This window comes from Vanellus vanellus (assembly GCF_965231255.1).
Source record: "Vanellus vanellus genome assembly, chromosome: 5".
Classification (NCBI taxonomy): domain Eukaryota; kingdom Metazoa; phylum Chordata; class Aves; order Charadriiformes; family Charadriidae; genus Vanellus; species Vanellus vanellus.
In genome coordinates this window covers 63,184,283-63,200,456 of record NC_138910.1, presented here as the reverse complement: position 1 = coordinate 63,200,456, position 16,174 = coordinate 63,184,283, and the positions used below count along the sequence as shown (strand labels likewise).

At 36.7% G+C, this 16,174-nt stretch overlaps 1 protein-coding gene across 4 annotated transcripts in view; it reads right to left on the bottom strand.

Moving 5' to 3' along the window:
• The window catches only part of EVI5 (ecotropic viral integration site 5), a 69,831-nt gene that overhangs the window by 16,830 nt on the left and 36,827 nt on the right, over positions 1-16,174 (bottom strand). For all 4 annotated transcript variants that reach the window (XM_082483634.1, XM_082483635.1, XM_082483636.1 and 1 more), the window contains one exon: positions 6,591-6,686. In XM_082483634.1, coding sequence (XP_082339760.1) covers positions 6,591-6,686 — 96 coding nt within the window. The remainder of the gene's footprint in view (positions 1-6,590; positions 6,687-16,174) is intronic.

Below are 16,174 nucleotides of genomic sequence, written 5' to 3'. Positions count from 1 at the left end.
CCTCCCCCATGAACTTAGTTATTTTTTCCAATCTGTATTAACATGAATTTCAGTATGTGGAACAATTTTGGATCTAAAGGAACTTAATCTCTGAAATTTGCAAAAATCATATCCTCTAGTGTTTTCTCAATGCACCTCTGATTTCATTTGAAGATTCTAATTCTTACACTGGAAGAGAAGTGAACAAACACTCCCTACCCATCTTCATCCCATGTACAGTTTGAGTATTTCATAAACCCCGCCCTTCAAAATTCCTTGGACCAAAAAAAAAAAAAAAAAGACCCAACTATTGCAATTTACTAATGCTATCTAGACACCAAAAGTAGGAGAGTAGGAATTAGCTGATCCTCCTCCTTAAGGTCACAAACTGCACTGGCTGCTGAAGGTGACTAGACAACAGCTAGAACGGTATGAGAAGCAAAAGCAAATGCACAAAGAAACAAGTCAGTTTATTTCAAAACTTGCTATTTTGCTTCAGTTACCTTCCCTGGTAGCTTTGTGTTTATTATGCTTTTAGCATTAGTTCAGTCAAGTCCTAAGTCAGTCAGTTTTTTGTATCTCCTTGGAATGGCAAGAGACAGACAAAAGAAACATCCCGGTATAAATCAAGAGCAAAAGGTGCCAGGATTATAAGGAATAATTTTTATGTCAAAAACGCCAAATAATTTGTAAAAAAGAAAAAAAACACCAAGCATCACTAAGCTCTGAGTATTCTTCAAGTGCTTCTGAAAGAAAAACAACTTCTAGATCCCTCAGGTATAAGAAAATGTTGTTAAAAATGGATTTAAAAGTACTGTCTTCAACATGCATATTCCTACTTTTTAAGGAAAAAATGCATGCTAAGTGAAGGAAGCACTAAGTTTCTCTATGTTGCTTCTCCCCTTCATAAAACTGTCTCTCATAGTTTAGTGTCCTCAAACCAGGACACTGTCCCCTAACACAGATGGCGAACACACAGTTGAATAACAGCCTTATGGAATAACACTCTGCAATCCCAATTGTAGGGGCTATTTGCTTTTGTGGACATGAATACATATTAAGGAGAATTCAGCTTTTAATACAAAAACTGTTGTAAGATTAAAGCAAACCCACAACTGAAATACTATAGTAATATAAGTAAGAAACTGAAGTTTATAGCAAATCAAACTCATTAAAGCATTCCAAGAGACAGAAAAATCAGCTAGCAGTATGACAAAGACAAACGTTATGAAGTTTCACTTGAAATACAATTTAAACTTAAGCACTTCAGTCCTAAATCACAAAGTCTGTAAGACTGGAAACCACTTGCTTTTGTCTCCAAAGGTGTCTTGTGGTCTGCCAGTGTAGTTTGTGGGTAAGCATGTCAATTCTAATCTTTTGTACCACTCCTGTAATCTAGGTAACACATACAAGCCTTGCAACATCCAACAGGAAGCAGAGACAGCTGCTGTGTAATATATATAAAGTGACTGCATGAACAGAGGGGTAGTGCATGAAATGCAGAACTTTAGTTTATAAATCATTTAATTCCATTCAGTTTGAATTAAAAGAAAAGAGTGGCAAACTATAAAGAACCTCTTCCTTCCCTCCCTCCCCCCCTGTATGTGATTTATGTTGAAATGAGTAACAACTAATTCAAGATTTATCTTAGTCAGTTTTTCTTCAACCCTACTTAATGGAAACTCCTAACAGTCCAAACTTTCTACATATTCTTTTCTACCTCAGTAACTGCTTTACTTCGGTACTACCTACTGAAGTGGGGTACTCTCTTGAATAGTAAAGTGTTTCACAAAAATTGCTTTCACTTCGCATTTCAATGTGTAATCAAAGCCAACTTCTATGAAGTACTAGCACTCATTGTGCAGCCTGAGACGTACGTAACCCATGGTTACAAATCTTGCAGTGCCATTTATGTTACATCAGTTAAAGTATATTAACTGCACGGTCAAGTGACAGTACAGCGCTCACCAGACCTTACTTCTCTTGTGCCAGAGACAGGGCAACCAAGCTTGTGTACTTCATGACAAGAATAACAAAAGTTGCTTCACAGAACCTGCGGCCTGTTGGGGCTGTGCAACTGAAAAGCATTTTAGGTTAAAATCCTACTAAGCTAGAAGTCAAGAATGCTGTAGAGATAGCTTTAAGAATGGAAGGAAAATGGAGGAAGGAAGAAAGGTGGAAAGATTTCAATCCATTAACAGAACAAATTGCAATGGGACACAAATTTCTGAAAAGGCAGAGTGTCTAAGTCCAGTGCATATTAAAAGCTCTGAAAGAAGTTTATGTCATGACTTCCTGTTTGAATCTGTGACAATCCTCAAAATTTCAGGTTTTCACACTAGTTTCAGCCCTCAACAGTAAAGCCATAAGCATCTAACAACTTTGTGCCCAATAAAGCAACTCAGCCAATAAGAAGGAAAGGAAGTGCAGCACTAATCTGACATTAAATATACAAAACTTTTAACAGAATTAGCTATTGGCTAACTAGAAATACTGCAGTCTGAGTCTCCTTTCACTAATCGCCAGCTGTTCTTCAAATGTTGATAGGTTGTGTAAAAGATTAAGGTATAAATGTCAGTAACTCTCTAGGGAATGACCATGAAAATGACTGACATATTTACTAAGGTTAAAATTGCAAGTTAATAATAATTATTCTACATGTATGTGAACTCTGAATGAAGTTATGGTGGCACTGAGGAATTTAAGTATGAATTCGGCATTTTACATAATAATGTAAATTATGTTAAATATTTTGATTCTAACCCATATTTTGTTACTGAAGTTCATACAAAGAACGAGTTCTATGCAAGTAGATCTCAGATGGTGTGTTGTCTACAACACAAGTCTTGTTACAATGTTCTCAAAGCTCCAGCTTTTGCCTGTTTGCTCTCCTGAAGTGTTCATCAAATACAAGTTTAAGACCTACTGTGAAGTAGTCAATACATGATTCAGCTTACCATACTACAGAAACCTAATAGTTAGGTATTAGAGGAATCAGGCAGGAATCTTGTTAGAACAAGCCAAAAATCCAATATAGCAATTCCATTTATATTTTATTTGAAAGGTAAGAAAAGAGGCATAATCTTTTTCTGTGTAATTTACCTTGTACGCTTAATAGCAATGTGCCTAATTGGTTCAGTTTTGGATGCCATACTACCAGTTTCCAGTATGTGCTGTTTTACTCAGTAACAGGAACACAACAACTTGAACTTACTATGAATAAGTTTTCTTGTATTATGATTTGAAGACTGACCATAGCATTACTATTCCCAAATGAGTAATAAAAGCAGCTGAAATTTATCCTTTAGGCTGCAAGCTGCACCATATTTAAGACATGTAAAATTTTGAGCTCAGAAAAGGAAGATCAAAATTAATCACTCAGATAACAACACAAGGCAATCAGTTGGAAGTTTTTAGAAGTATAAAAAAACTTTTAAAAAATAAAATTAATCATCTTAAATTATATGCCGAGTTCTGATATGTAGCTGATTTAAATTACCACACTGGAATGGGCAAGGGAAGTATCTGAAATCTGAGTGTCAAACTTTCTTCCCCTACAAAGTGAAGAGGTGTCACTGCAGCAGCCTGTTGTACGTGTGCCATAGTAACTGCCCCCCACCCCCAGCCTTTTAGTGGAGAGGATTCAGCTTTAGACCCTGGGCAGCAATAGTGACCTCTCTTTGACGTTCTCTGGTGTTCCTCACTGGTGTCCTAGGTTTGCCCCATCCCTGGCTACTAGCCTGGCTTGCAAACACTGATGGAACAGTAGACTTTTCACTGGAACTCTGCAATTACAATGGATTGTGTTGTTGCCACATCTTGGTACCATCACCATCTGATGGATCATATCACAGGACAGAATTAAAGTATCTAGCTCCTCTGGGTTCTACTGGTACAGAAACATGAAATAGTGTTTATCAGAAGGCCAGAATATGGACTTAGTTTGCAGCTACTTATATTCAATATAGAATCTGTTCATTATTTTGTTCCATCCTTCAGATGGAGAACCTGCAATTTGTCTGATGTGGACTTTTGTAAAAAAGCAGTACTGGAGAGAAAAAAGTTCAATAAGCAGAATCAACATTGATGGCCACGCCAAGACGTTTAATCATGTTTCACACACACCCAATCCCACCCCTACACCTTAAACTATAATTTCTGCATTAATTTAAGTCCAGTTTAAAGTTCCACAGTTACAATATATTAGATGGCAACCATGCAGTCACCAAGAACTCTGTTCCTTTACCAGTGCTTTTTACACATTAACCAGTTGGGAGGTTGTGGTCAGCATGTCACATATACCATCACCCTATCTTCAGGAAGATGAATTTGCAAATTTGTAACGTTTCTTTTAGCTTTTGCAGAAGTAGACTCATAAAGCAGCTAGCCAAAAAGCTAAGAGCATGGTCATTAATGGATCTACAGAAGATGACATTTCAGTGCAGATGTAAAAAAGTTGATTTATTTAATTGGTATTGACCAAAGTATACTAATCCTAACATTTAGCAGTTGAGGCCAAACATTTTTGCCTATTGCCATTTTATTCAGATTTTGCTGTTTCAGGAAACATTGCAAAGTTCTTTACTTAACAGCTATGTTAATCCAAGACTTTATTATTATTTATTAGCACTAACTTACCTATAAATACTACATACATTTCAGACTTAATCTTGTATTACCTCAAAATCAGCCCAGTGGGTTATGCTCAAAATAAACGATTGTGCATGAAGTATCACTTTTCTTCCAAAGTTTTTATTTGAAAACTAGACTAATAGATATGTAACAGTAAGGGAAAAAAAAAAGTCAGTAGTAAATAAGGACTTCCAGGCTTTAAGAAACTCTGTGTAAGGAAGCATTCAGAAAGGCTGCCAAGGTAGCATTTGTCTGCTACATACAGAGTTCCTTCCTACTGTTTCTATCTATCCTAGAATGAGACACTTTATTCCTATAGTGTTTACCTAGTTTAGAAATATTAAGCCACAACAAAGCACGCATCTGGAAGACGAGTGCTTTTCTACATAGAGTTACTCAAACTCTACTATTGTTGAAATTCACGTTCTCCCTGGCTGATACTTTCTTTCAGTCAAACTAAAATGCTAACACAGATTTTTCCAGGCTTAACTGTTTAGGAATCACTGGTATAACTCAGAATTATCATCATTCTGTGAGCTAACAAACCTCATTTTCATACCAACCTGTTCTCATAAACTTATATACTTTAAAGGCATATACAATTGTATGCCTTCATGACAATTGAGTTGCTCAGCCAGGCATGACAAATGCTTGTATAGAGAACATTATGCAACAGCTTTCCAACATTAATTCTACTTTTCCTCCAAAGCAGTTTTCTTACCTTTTAAACCTACTCTGAGCAGAGGAAAAAGTCAGTACAATGCCTTATTTATTCATAATGCAAAATACGCAAAATACCTGGCTTTCTGGAAATTCTACAAGCCACTTACTTTCTCATAAGGAACAAAGCAAGCTAGTTATTGTCCTTTAATGGAAAGCCCCAGGTTATTGATTTTTTAAAAATTTGTTTTTAAGTGAGCTTAATGATTGGTAAAGGTGCTGGACTGATGGCCCTAGAGACTATCCACAATCTTTAGCATAGACAACATTCCAAGATCCTCCACTATGTTACAACTCTCAAGGGGTTGGTCCTAAAAGGTTGAATCCACTAAGACTGTTATGAAAACACTACCTACACTTAAATAAAGAATGTGTTTATTTAACAAAGCAAAAAGACAACAAAAGTAATTAGGTTGCATTGCTCTATGATACTGAAGTTTTAACCAACACTATCAGACCTGTATATTAGAACATGTATGGAAACAGAAGCAGACTCCAATGCAAAAGTGACTGGGCATTTTGCACACAGCGAAATATTAGGTAAAGACATTTCTTCACAATGCAGGATGAACTGAAATGAGCCAGTGAGCACAGTAGTTACATAAGCCATTTCGGTTTCAGGACCTTCAGATCTTTTTAACTAACAGAAAATTACTACAACTATTAGAGCAAGGAAGTTCGAAGACAAATTTCATAGGTTGAAGGTTTTGGCAGTTTAAAACATAAAAATCTGTTAACTGATATTAAGCAAGCATCCTTTTTCTTTTAGGCAATCTCAGTATACTACCACGTAAAATTCATCCTCAACAGCAAGACCCAAAAAAATGTACACATGGACTCTTAGACTTGCATAAATGCAGTTTAGTTTCTAACTAAATTAGACTTAAAAGTAGTAGAAAAAGACATAAAGGGGCTTATTTTCATGCACACAGTTCCAAATGCAGTAAATGCAACACAGTGAAATACGATCAACTCATGAAATTAAGGAAAAAAAAAACAAAACAACAAGACGGAAAATGAATGCGTATCTCATTTAAAATCAAATCATATAAGTAAGCAATTTTTTATTCTCTTACATCCCAGGATAAGGGGAAGATAAATGTATAAGAGTTAGTTTTATTGCATTCATTTAAAATAACGTATGGTGGCAAAATCAGGTACTGAAGCTGTAATAACTATCAGATAAGAAAAACCTTCTACAAATGAAAGATAGGACAAAAGGTGCAAGTGATCAGAGACAGTAGTATTTTATCACTTACCTCATGATGCAGCTCAGCTATCTGATCTTTCAGTTCTCTGATGTACTGGTTAGAATCAGATTTATTAAGCTGCCCTTGAATTTTTCCTTCTTCTTTCTGTTTTGGTTAAAAAAAGAATCTTATTCAAATTATTCACGGATATACTATATTAAAAATCTTATTTTAACTGTCTGCATTTTTCTGTCATGAACAGAAGCTTTCACAGACACCACCCAGCACTTTTCATCTGGCTGAAGTTACAGCACGTATCAAGGAATATCAGTAGCTCAGATCAAGCTGACACTCTCAATACTAACCATAATATAGGCAGGATTCTGTGGAGGAGCATGAAGAATTAATAAAGCTTCACATGTGGAATTTGCATCCAATGTACATGAAGTTGCATATGCAATTTAGTAAAGCATTCCTACAGAATACTATCAATATATGGAACATATCTTAGTGTACATTATTTACACTAGTGTAAAGTTTTCATTTAGTAACAAGGAATTCCCCTTTGTCTTCAAGTGACAAGTAAACAAAACATTCTTTCCTTGCATTGTAGGACATGCACTGGGAAACATGACATATGACAAGCTTTTTCTCCCCTAAAAAAAAGCTGTTTACACAAAATATTGTGGTAATTATCACATAGGAGTTCCAGAGAGCATAAGTGAAGAGAGCTATGTCCCCTAGCACCAATACTGTGAGAGGTACAGAGAAAAATTGGCAAGTAAAAAAAGCCAGAGATTAAGAGGGATGTAAGATTTTCCTCACAACCAAATGCAGCTCCTAAGTTTCAAGATGCCCAGGAAGGGGCCACCTGCGCTTGAATGACTGCAACACTAACTTTCAGCTTGTCTCTAAAGGGAATCCTAATGTGACTGAACCAAACTTGGCAGATCTGAGATAAATAACCACCCTTGATGGAGAAGGCAGCCCACGTCTTCAGTTTGCTACTAGTAAGTTAAGAGCAGCGTTGGGTTATTTTTTTTTTTTTTTCCAGTTGAGTAATTTCTGAAGCAGCCACCAGCTTTACAGGACAGAGCATCTTGATTTTTATACACATCTTTACCTTGACTGTAAGTCCCATACAATGAATATATTACAATTATAATTAATGGGAATATCTGGGGTTTTTTTCTACCTGTACCTTATTTTGTGGAAGTTCTAATTATACTTGAAGAAAGCAAACAGTTAATTCCAACAACAGGCAAGTTCAAAGTAATTTGCAAACCAAATTTAAATAACTTTTACAATGAAAGGTGTCAACTGTTCTTTAAACTACAAGACAAAAAGCTTTAACGGAGAGGTTCTTTTCAAACATCCCTCTGAAATATCAACATCAGGACAGAACATGTACCAGGACATTATGGGGAGGGGCAATATACCACCTTCCAAACCTTTTTGCTGCATGAAGAGAACAACCTTGAACACTGTCAGTGTTGGCAATCTCAAAACAATTTCTCTAATTTCAGACTTTGTTTTTCTTGCAGTAACGTATGCATTACAATATTACTCAAAAAATAACTTTGTCATATTCACTATTAATTCACAGAATCTGCAACGAGAGGCACAAGATCCTTTGGTGCATCATTCTATATTGAACCTAGTTTCCAAGGCAACCTATAGCTCAAATTCACACAGAAATGATTAACAACATACTAATTGTTCCTGTCCTAAATAGGTTAACCCCTGCCCCAAGCCATCATCTCGCTTTACAAGGATGATTATCGGTATTGGAGAAACCAAAACAGAAGCAACATAACCTGCAGACCAAAAATAATGCTGTCTACATCTGCATATAGAAAAAAACTTCATTGCTGTAAGAAATTAAGATTCCAGACAATAACCTGATCATTTGTGGTAGCAGGAATATATGGGAGAAATGCTCACCTAAGTCATTTCCCTCCATTTGAGACCCTGACTTTTCCATTTAAGCCTCTTGTTCTATAGACTCCAAATTACTATGTAGCAATACACTATAATATCAAAATGCAGGAGTAAAGCAAGGTTTTACCATAAACAGAAGATAGGTACCATGGCCCTTTTGAAATGAAAGTGTAATAAACAGCTGAGCTTACATTCAAATGGGTGCGCAAGATGACATGTTAACAGGCATTCCCAAGTTAAGTCAGTAAAAACTAACAGCAGAAGTAATAAAATGTACTAGCTTAAGTTTGGCACTGCACAAATAGCTGAAAGCTGTTAGTGTATACCATATTGGGAGTTATACACTATCATTATATTTAAGTATTTTTATTGTTACTCCTTATTCCATAAATAACATTGTAAAGTTAATGCACAGAATGATTTGACATGTAAATTTGCTCATGGAACAACTGATTCTAGCTCCAATGAGCTGGAGCTGAAAGTAAGGCATAACCCTGGCTTGCAAGATCCTCATTATTAGCGAAGGGCAAATAACTTTCAGTTTTCTTTTCAGAACTTACAGATTTTGTAGAGCTGAAAATTTACAAAAAATGCTTTCAGCACAAAAAGGAACCCCGCAATGTCATTTTCTACAAACATACTTTTCAAAGAAGTGTCATGCTGTAACTTCCTCTTGCAACATTCAAAACACTAGAGGTCAGAAGCCAATCCTTTTAACTGGCTGCAACAGAAATCAGATATTTGTAGCTAACTAAATAAGCCCATGTTCTGTAAGCTACAAATTCTGTCTACAGTGGGTCAATTGGAAGGATGACATAAGAGAAATTTTAGGACAAGGTATCAGAGCCTTCTTCATAGCTGCTGTTCATCTCTGAGCAACAGCAAAGATATATTCAACTTTTTTTTTTTTTAAATAAGCTAATTGGATCATGACATTAATTTAATTAATTAAAAGACATCCATGCAGGTGCTTGCAGTAGCAAACCACTGGAAAACATGCAGGTGTCAGACACTATAGCATTAAATTTTTTTAATTCTTACAAAAATCATCTAATTTATAGAATAAATAAGTATACAGCAAAAAAGCTTACATTTTTCAAATGAACCAAAACATTTATTTTATAAAATAAGTAGCTTTATCTGTCAGATTATGATTTTTAAGTTCAGGGACAGGGAATTAGCCAGGTTGCAAGTGACACGAAAGTGGGACAGAAATTGAAAAGTGAAGATACAACAGGTACTAAATGGAACTGAAACAAAAGGTAAGGACCTTAGACAATAACACTGATGGATTCTTGCAGATTTCATCTTCAGCCCACTATCTGCAGGATATGGCTGTTGCATTTATTCAGTTAGTTGATGTACTGACAGGGCAGCTGAAGATAATAATCTTCCAGGAATAACTACTAGCCCTCTGTCATTCATTTGCCTCTCCGGAGATGCATGTTTTCCATTCTTCCTGTTCTGCTGCTGCCATCCTTCATTTTGCTTCCAGGTATCATAACCCTCTAGAGAATAGATTAATTCATTTCTCCTCCTGAGGGTTCAACAGTATATGGAAAGGTTTCTACACTCAGGCAGGAAGAAATCTGTCTTGTATGGGTTAAGTCTTGTCTGGCCTCAGCCACCTCAGCCTAAGAATCAGTTAGGGCAGATGGAAGCTCAACCACTAAGACTGAAGGATAACTTGAGTTGGGAAGAGAGGGCTACTTGCCCAAAGGACAGAAGCCTACACTCTCCACAGTCTAACCCCAGCAGCCAGGGAAATCAGAGCCTACATTCAGGATGTTCATGATATCCTTTCTTGTCAATCCTATTATTATTATTATTACTAGTTTCCTGCTTCAAGTGTTGAGCCATTTAGATGTGCTGGAAAACACATGCTATCATGATGGATTGATTTGGCAAGTCTTTCACAGCTAAAACAAATTAATCTCAACCCTCTTAAATGGTAAATCCTCAAGAACAAAGGACCTAAAAGCTATCTTCTGTAAAACCACCAAGAAAAAAGGGAGCTGACTGCCCTGCTCAAGGCTCTTCTATATTCTGAATCTGGCTTTAACTTTCAATTTTTTAAAATACATAAAATCTCACGGTTTCTGGTTCCATTGAATTACATTTTCATATGCTCTGGCTACAAACTCGTCCAGCTTAAATTGCTTTCATGTAGCATGAGTTAATTTATTGAATGCTTCCTATTGTAGCATTTACTTCAGCAGGAACCAGGCATTTCACTCTGCATTGGTTTTATACTGTGCTTGAATAGTTTTGTACTACTGTGCTTGAGTAGTTTTGTACTTCTGAAGAAAACACTCAGATCAACTGTAGTGGTTAAAAAGTGAATGTTAAGGCTCCACTTACAATTGAAAAGTCTTCAAGGTATAAACATCACATCTTTTAAAAGGAAATAGCATAAGCAATTAGTAATTATTTTTTTTTAAATCTAAGATTATACACATAGGATGTGGGTTGTTGGTTTGTTGTGTTTTTTGTTTTGTTTTGTTTTTTGAGGGGGAGCACTATTACAGAAAATCTGTGGTGTTCGGGAGGTCACGACACAAAGAAGAATAGCTGGTCTCTAGGCAAATACTAGCCTTTTTAAGTTTAAAATGAATATACAGTGAAAAAGTCAGATAACGTATCAATAAGCAAAGTGTGAGTATTATCAGAATAGCAAAATAATGAAAGCTAGCCAATTCTGGAATCTAGAAACTTTGTTAAAAAAAAAAAAAAAAAAAAAACCAAAACAAACCAACAAACCAACAAAAACCCTCACAGTCATTTGTGAATGAATCTCTACATCAATTTCTCCGGAGTACTGCTTCTGCCTATCGGCACTGCTGCAGTGCCTACCTCCTCCTCCCAGAAGGGTTTTTAGAAAAGTAATGCCAGTTGGTGTTACATTGTAATTAAAGATCCATCTTGACTTTGCTCCTGTTGAAGATAATTAACTCCCCCAGTCTTACTGTCTCTTCCAAGAGACCAGCTCCACCAGGACTAAGGGGGTTAGAAAACCCTGTACCAGGGAAACAAAACACCCTACTGGCCAGGTACCACCTCTGCTCACGGAAGATACTTGTAACAACAGCTTAAGCAGCTGATACACAATCCAACAACCTCTGAGGCCAGAGGGAGTAGCAGGGGCAGTGAAGCAGGAAATAAGCCCTACAGATGAAAGAAATCACCTGCTAAAACAGAACTCACTTAGGCCCCTTCAGTTTGGGAAGCTCTCACCTCTCATCCGTCTCTGAAGTACTAGAGTGACTATACTAGCACGCATACTAAGAGCTACACTGAGAGCTCCTGAGAAGAAAAAGTCTGTTCCACAAAAATTTGCTTCTTAGAATGAGGAAAAATTCTGCCCACCAAAAAGTATCAGGTGAGATTCGTGGTCGCAATACCATACTTGAATCCTCTTTTGTTTGACTTTCTAAGAGAAAACCAGCTTTTCTGTACCTTCCAAGGAAGCAGCAGCTAGTCTTAAGAAACATACCTGATGGCTACTGAGAACTACTGAGCGTGTGGAGATCTTCTAGACTCAATCAGCACAGGACCAGGATGCATAGCTAGCAACACAAGAGTGCAGGCACAGCCTGCTTCAAAGAATGCTCGTCTTAAATACCCGAAACCATTACTGTATAGTATCCCCCCCAAAATCAAGTATAGTAGTAGTCAGGATAAAACAAAGTTTAAATAATAAATAAATCAATCACTGAAAACTACCCGGAACGTACTGGAGGCCTTAAGACTGCTTTTGCTGCTCAACCAAGAAAGGTCTAAGTATAAGATATAGAAGATCTACGTAATCAAATTTCAGTTACAGGTGTTTCATCCCAAGAAGAGCACAAGTAAAGTCTTCTAAAACACTCTTGATGATCACAGCAGGAAAAGAAATACACATCAACAAGAAAAGAGGCAATTTTAAATAATAAGAAAGAATCTAGGGTTGTTGTCACTTTAATAATGGCAAATTTAAAAACAGAGAAAAACAAACCCTATGGTTTTGCTGTTCCTCAGATAACAGTGTATCATCTTTACTAGAAATGTCTAGAGGGTAGGACATTTCCTTAACACCCTTAGTTTGATCTCTTCTGACTTCGAAATATTTACTTGGTAAGAATCTCTCAGCTGCTTTTCAGGGGAGGCTTTTAAATTCTTGCTCTGTGGCAAAAGGCACTGCATGAAAAATGTAAATGAAGTTTATTCAGTAGGGTAAATGTGGTAACTAGTGTCCTTTCAGTGACTTTACAGTGACTCATTCTAGACTTTCAAAAAACACATCACTAACATCACACACCACTATTGATAAGAGTAAAAAAAAGTTTCCTGTAATTTGAAAAGATGGAAACAATTTCTTTACTCAACAGTCAGTACTTGGAAAAGTTATTAAACAGAGGTCATAGAAAGGCTTCATTCTAACGAAATAGTGCTAAAAGTTTAAACTGTGGGGGAGAGAACTAGCACAATCATGGATTTCCTTTACAGTTGTTCTCAAAGCAGCTTTGACATGATTAGAGATAGGGTAAGTGTGACAAAATTCTCGGAATCTGCCAGGAAACACCATCAGGAGGAAGTGATGTTACCCCCTGTCCAGATCAACCTAACAAAGAAGAATTAATTCTTATAGATAGTTCTTGCTTTAAGATTACTCAGACTTAAAAACAGTTTTCTATATTGCAAGTGTGCTCTGTACCTCCCCAATCCAAACCAGCCATGGATAATTTTAAGAGGATGCTACAAGTCACCAGTCTGAACAGAAACGGAGAGGGATTAACCTGCAGAGCAGAGACTGCAGCTGACCCAGCCCTGCTTCCTCAGTCTGTCTACACTTTCACTGGCCTAGTGCTCCCCATCCTAGCCAGCTGATTGACTCTAGCTTGCAACAGATTTAACCTTGCCTGAATTTCTCTAAAGCCTCTTTTCTCCCATTTAGTCCAGCCTTCCTTCAACTACTGCAAAGAAACCAACCAACCAAAAAAAAAACCCCAAAACAACACCAAGAAACCAACAGGACTGCCCACATGCGATCAGAAGGAACACTTGCTATTAGGCCAGAAGTGTAGTGAAGCTTGGTAGACTTTTCTTGGCAACTTTAGGAAAGCACACACAAGCTAAAAGCAATAGGGTTTTAAAGGCTTATATTAAGAAGTTAAAAGCATTTGCTTGTTGCAGTTTGAAGCTATCAGACCAGTTCAGCTGAAAACAAGAAAGACTAATTCCCTGAGGAAACAAACTGAGGTTTTGCTGATTGACTATAGACATAAAGGGAGATAATATCGATTCCTCAGTCCTGGCTCTCTATATATCTTACAAAAGGATGGGACAAAAGGGGTCAGAACATGCACGTAGCTTGGCCAAAACCAAGTCATTTAGCTATAGGATGTGAACCTCTAACATTTGTGAGAAGGTAGAACATATCATATTGAAGAGAACAGCTTGTCCCCAGTGCGGAGGTATAAAAAAATAGCAGCCCAGCCACCCAAAATCCATCCTTCATTTGTTAATAATTTGCTCAAATGTCCCGCTCAAAGCCCAGAAGCCTGCTAAGTACTTCCAAGCTGTGTTTGCTTCCCAAGGGTTTTATAAGCTGAACTGGCAAGCAAGAGAAAAATAAGGAGAAGATAAAGGAGAAAAAGGCTGACAAAAGTAAGCCTTTGTTTATACATGACTTCAGGGTTTTTCTTTGTCGCTTCTGGGGCTTAGGTATATGCAACATAAGTTAAACTTCAGTTACACTTCAATTTTGTGTTATTTTTGCTAAGGAATGACTCATATGTTTCTTTTGTTTAAGAATATCCGTCATGTACTGGACTATTCTTTGCACTTCAATATGATTACACAAAATTTAGAAGCTTAGCATCAGGAACTGAATGCCTGACCAAGATGAGACGACATTCGGAATATATAAAAAATAACTTCCTAACATCATAATTAACTGGCATCTTGCTGCAGAATTACATCTACTGTTAAATGCTAGAACTACCTCCTTCTCCTCCTCTGTCATTATTACTAACCAAAACTAAGAGTGACCCAGAAACTGTGATTTAAATCTAGCATTTGTGTGCGTAATGTCAGATCAGTTCTTATGTGGGAGTAGTGATACTCTGCGTTACAAATTTAACAACAGTGTCTTGCACCTAACACCTACACAAACATTTAAAAGAAAACTGCACAATTTAGGTTAAGCATTGCTATGGACCATGTGGATTTGGCACCGAATCCCTAGAGCTTCTTAGAAAAGCACCATCCCCCTCAAAAAAAGGAAGGTTATGTGGTAAGTTAACTTCCTCCCTTCATCTTTATCAGCTTTGAAACATTATGACAAGCAGACCTTTTTGTGATGCTCTGTGTTAAAAACACAATTACTTTGAGACTGACACCTACACTCCAAGACTGGATAAATGTATTTATGGTATTAAATATCGCATTTCAAGTCATTAAGGCAAGTCCAGGTTAAAAGGCACTCTGGTGCCTACATCAGATCACAGCAATTCCAGCGACAAGCTGAATGGAAGAGAATGGAAGGCAGCTCTTTCTCCAATGAGGGAGATCTAATTTTCAATTTTCTTAAAAAGTGGCTTTTGTTTAAGCTCTATTATCAGTTGCACGCTTTACAGTTTACAAGCTTGTGAGTTAAGGCTTTCCAACTCCATTATTACTTTTTTTTGGTGCAGGTGTTTCGGAGGCCTTTGAGCATGAGTACCCAAAAAGGAAGTTTTGATCATATGTTTCATATTTGCTGGCAAAACACACTGGTCAAAAATATCTATTTGCTTACAAAAATCTTACAAAAAAAAAAAATCTGTCACAGCCCAATAAAAGCATTTCAACTCAGATCTAGAGTGTCAAAAATAAGTTCCTCTAATATCAATTTACTTATGTCTACTAAATCACTTTTGTTTTAAATATCTTTATACAGTTAACACTCAAAACCTGTATTTCGTAACTGAAGAAGTTGTATTTCAGGCTAGTATAAGTTTGAGATCAACAGTTCACCAAAAGCCTAATAGGCAAGCTCATTAAATTAGAAATGTGAACCACAGCCACGGAATGACTTCATACTCCAGACTGTATACAAAGGAAGCACAGCCATTCTCATTTGTGCAGGAAAAATCAAGGATCTTACTAAGAGATTGCAGATCAAGACATCATTAACAGGTGATCATCTAAGAACAGCAAAAAGATTGGAACTTGAAATCCAGTTTAGTAGGAAGCAAAAAACAAGGCCATGTAGAATATGAGAAAAACAGAAAAACATAACTAAAGATTGCATCATGCAAAGTAGTAATTGTGAAAAGGAAGAAGAGATGATGTGGATAAACAACGGAACATGAGACAATGCAGTATCATGACAAAACAGGGACAGTGTAATTTTTGGTTGTATTAGCCGGAGTCATGAAATAGATTACATTCCTGCACTTAAAATTTTTACCTGTTGCATGACAAGATATTATGAAAATCTGCATGCAATTCTGGCACCCATAGCTTAAGCAGAAATATGGAAAAGGAATAGGAGAGCACTATAAAATGAATGAACACTGATGATTTGATCAGTCAAACCACAGAAAACTGTCAGCTGTATTTACATTAAAAAATGAACACAATTCTAATTGGGTGACAGCTATCAGAAAAAACAACCGATCATTATGGGATTCACTATTTCTTCATTTTATAAAAACAAGACTAGAGTACTTTTTGAGAGACCCGTATCA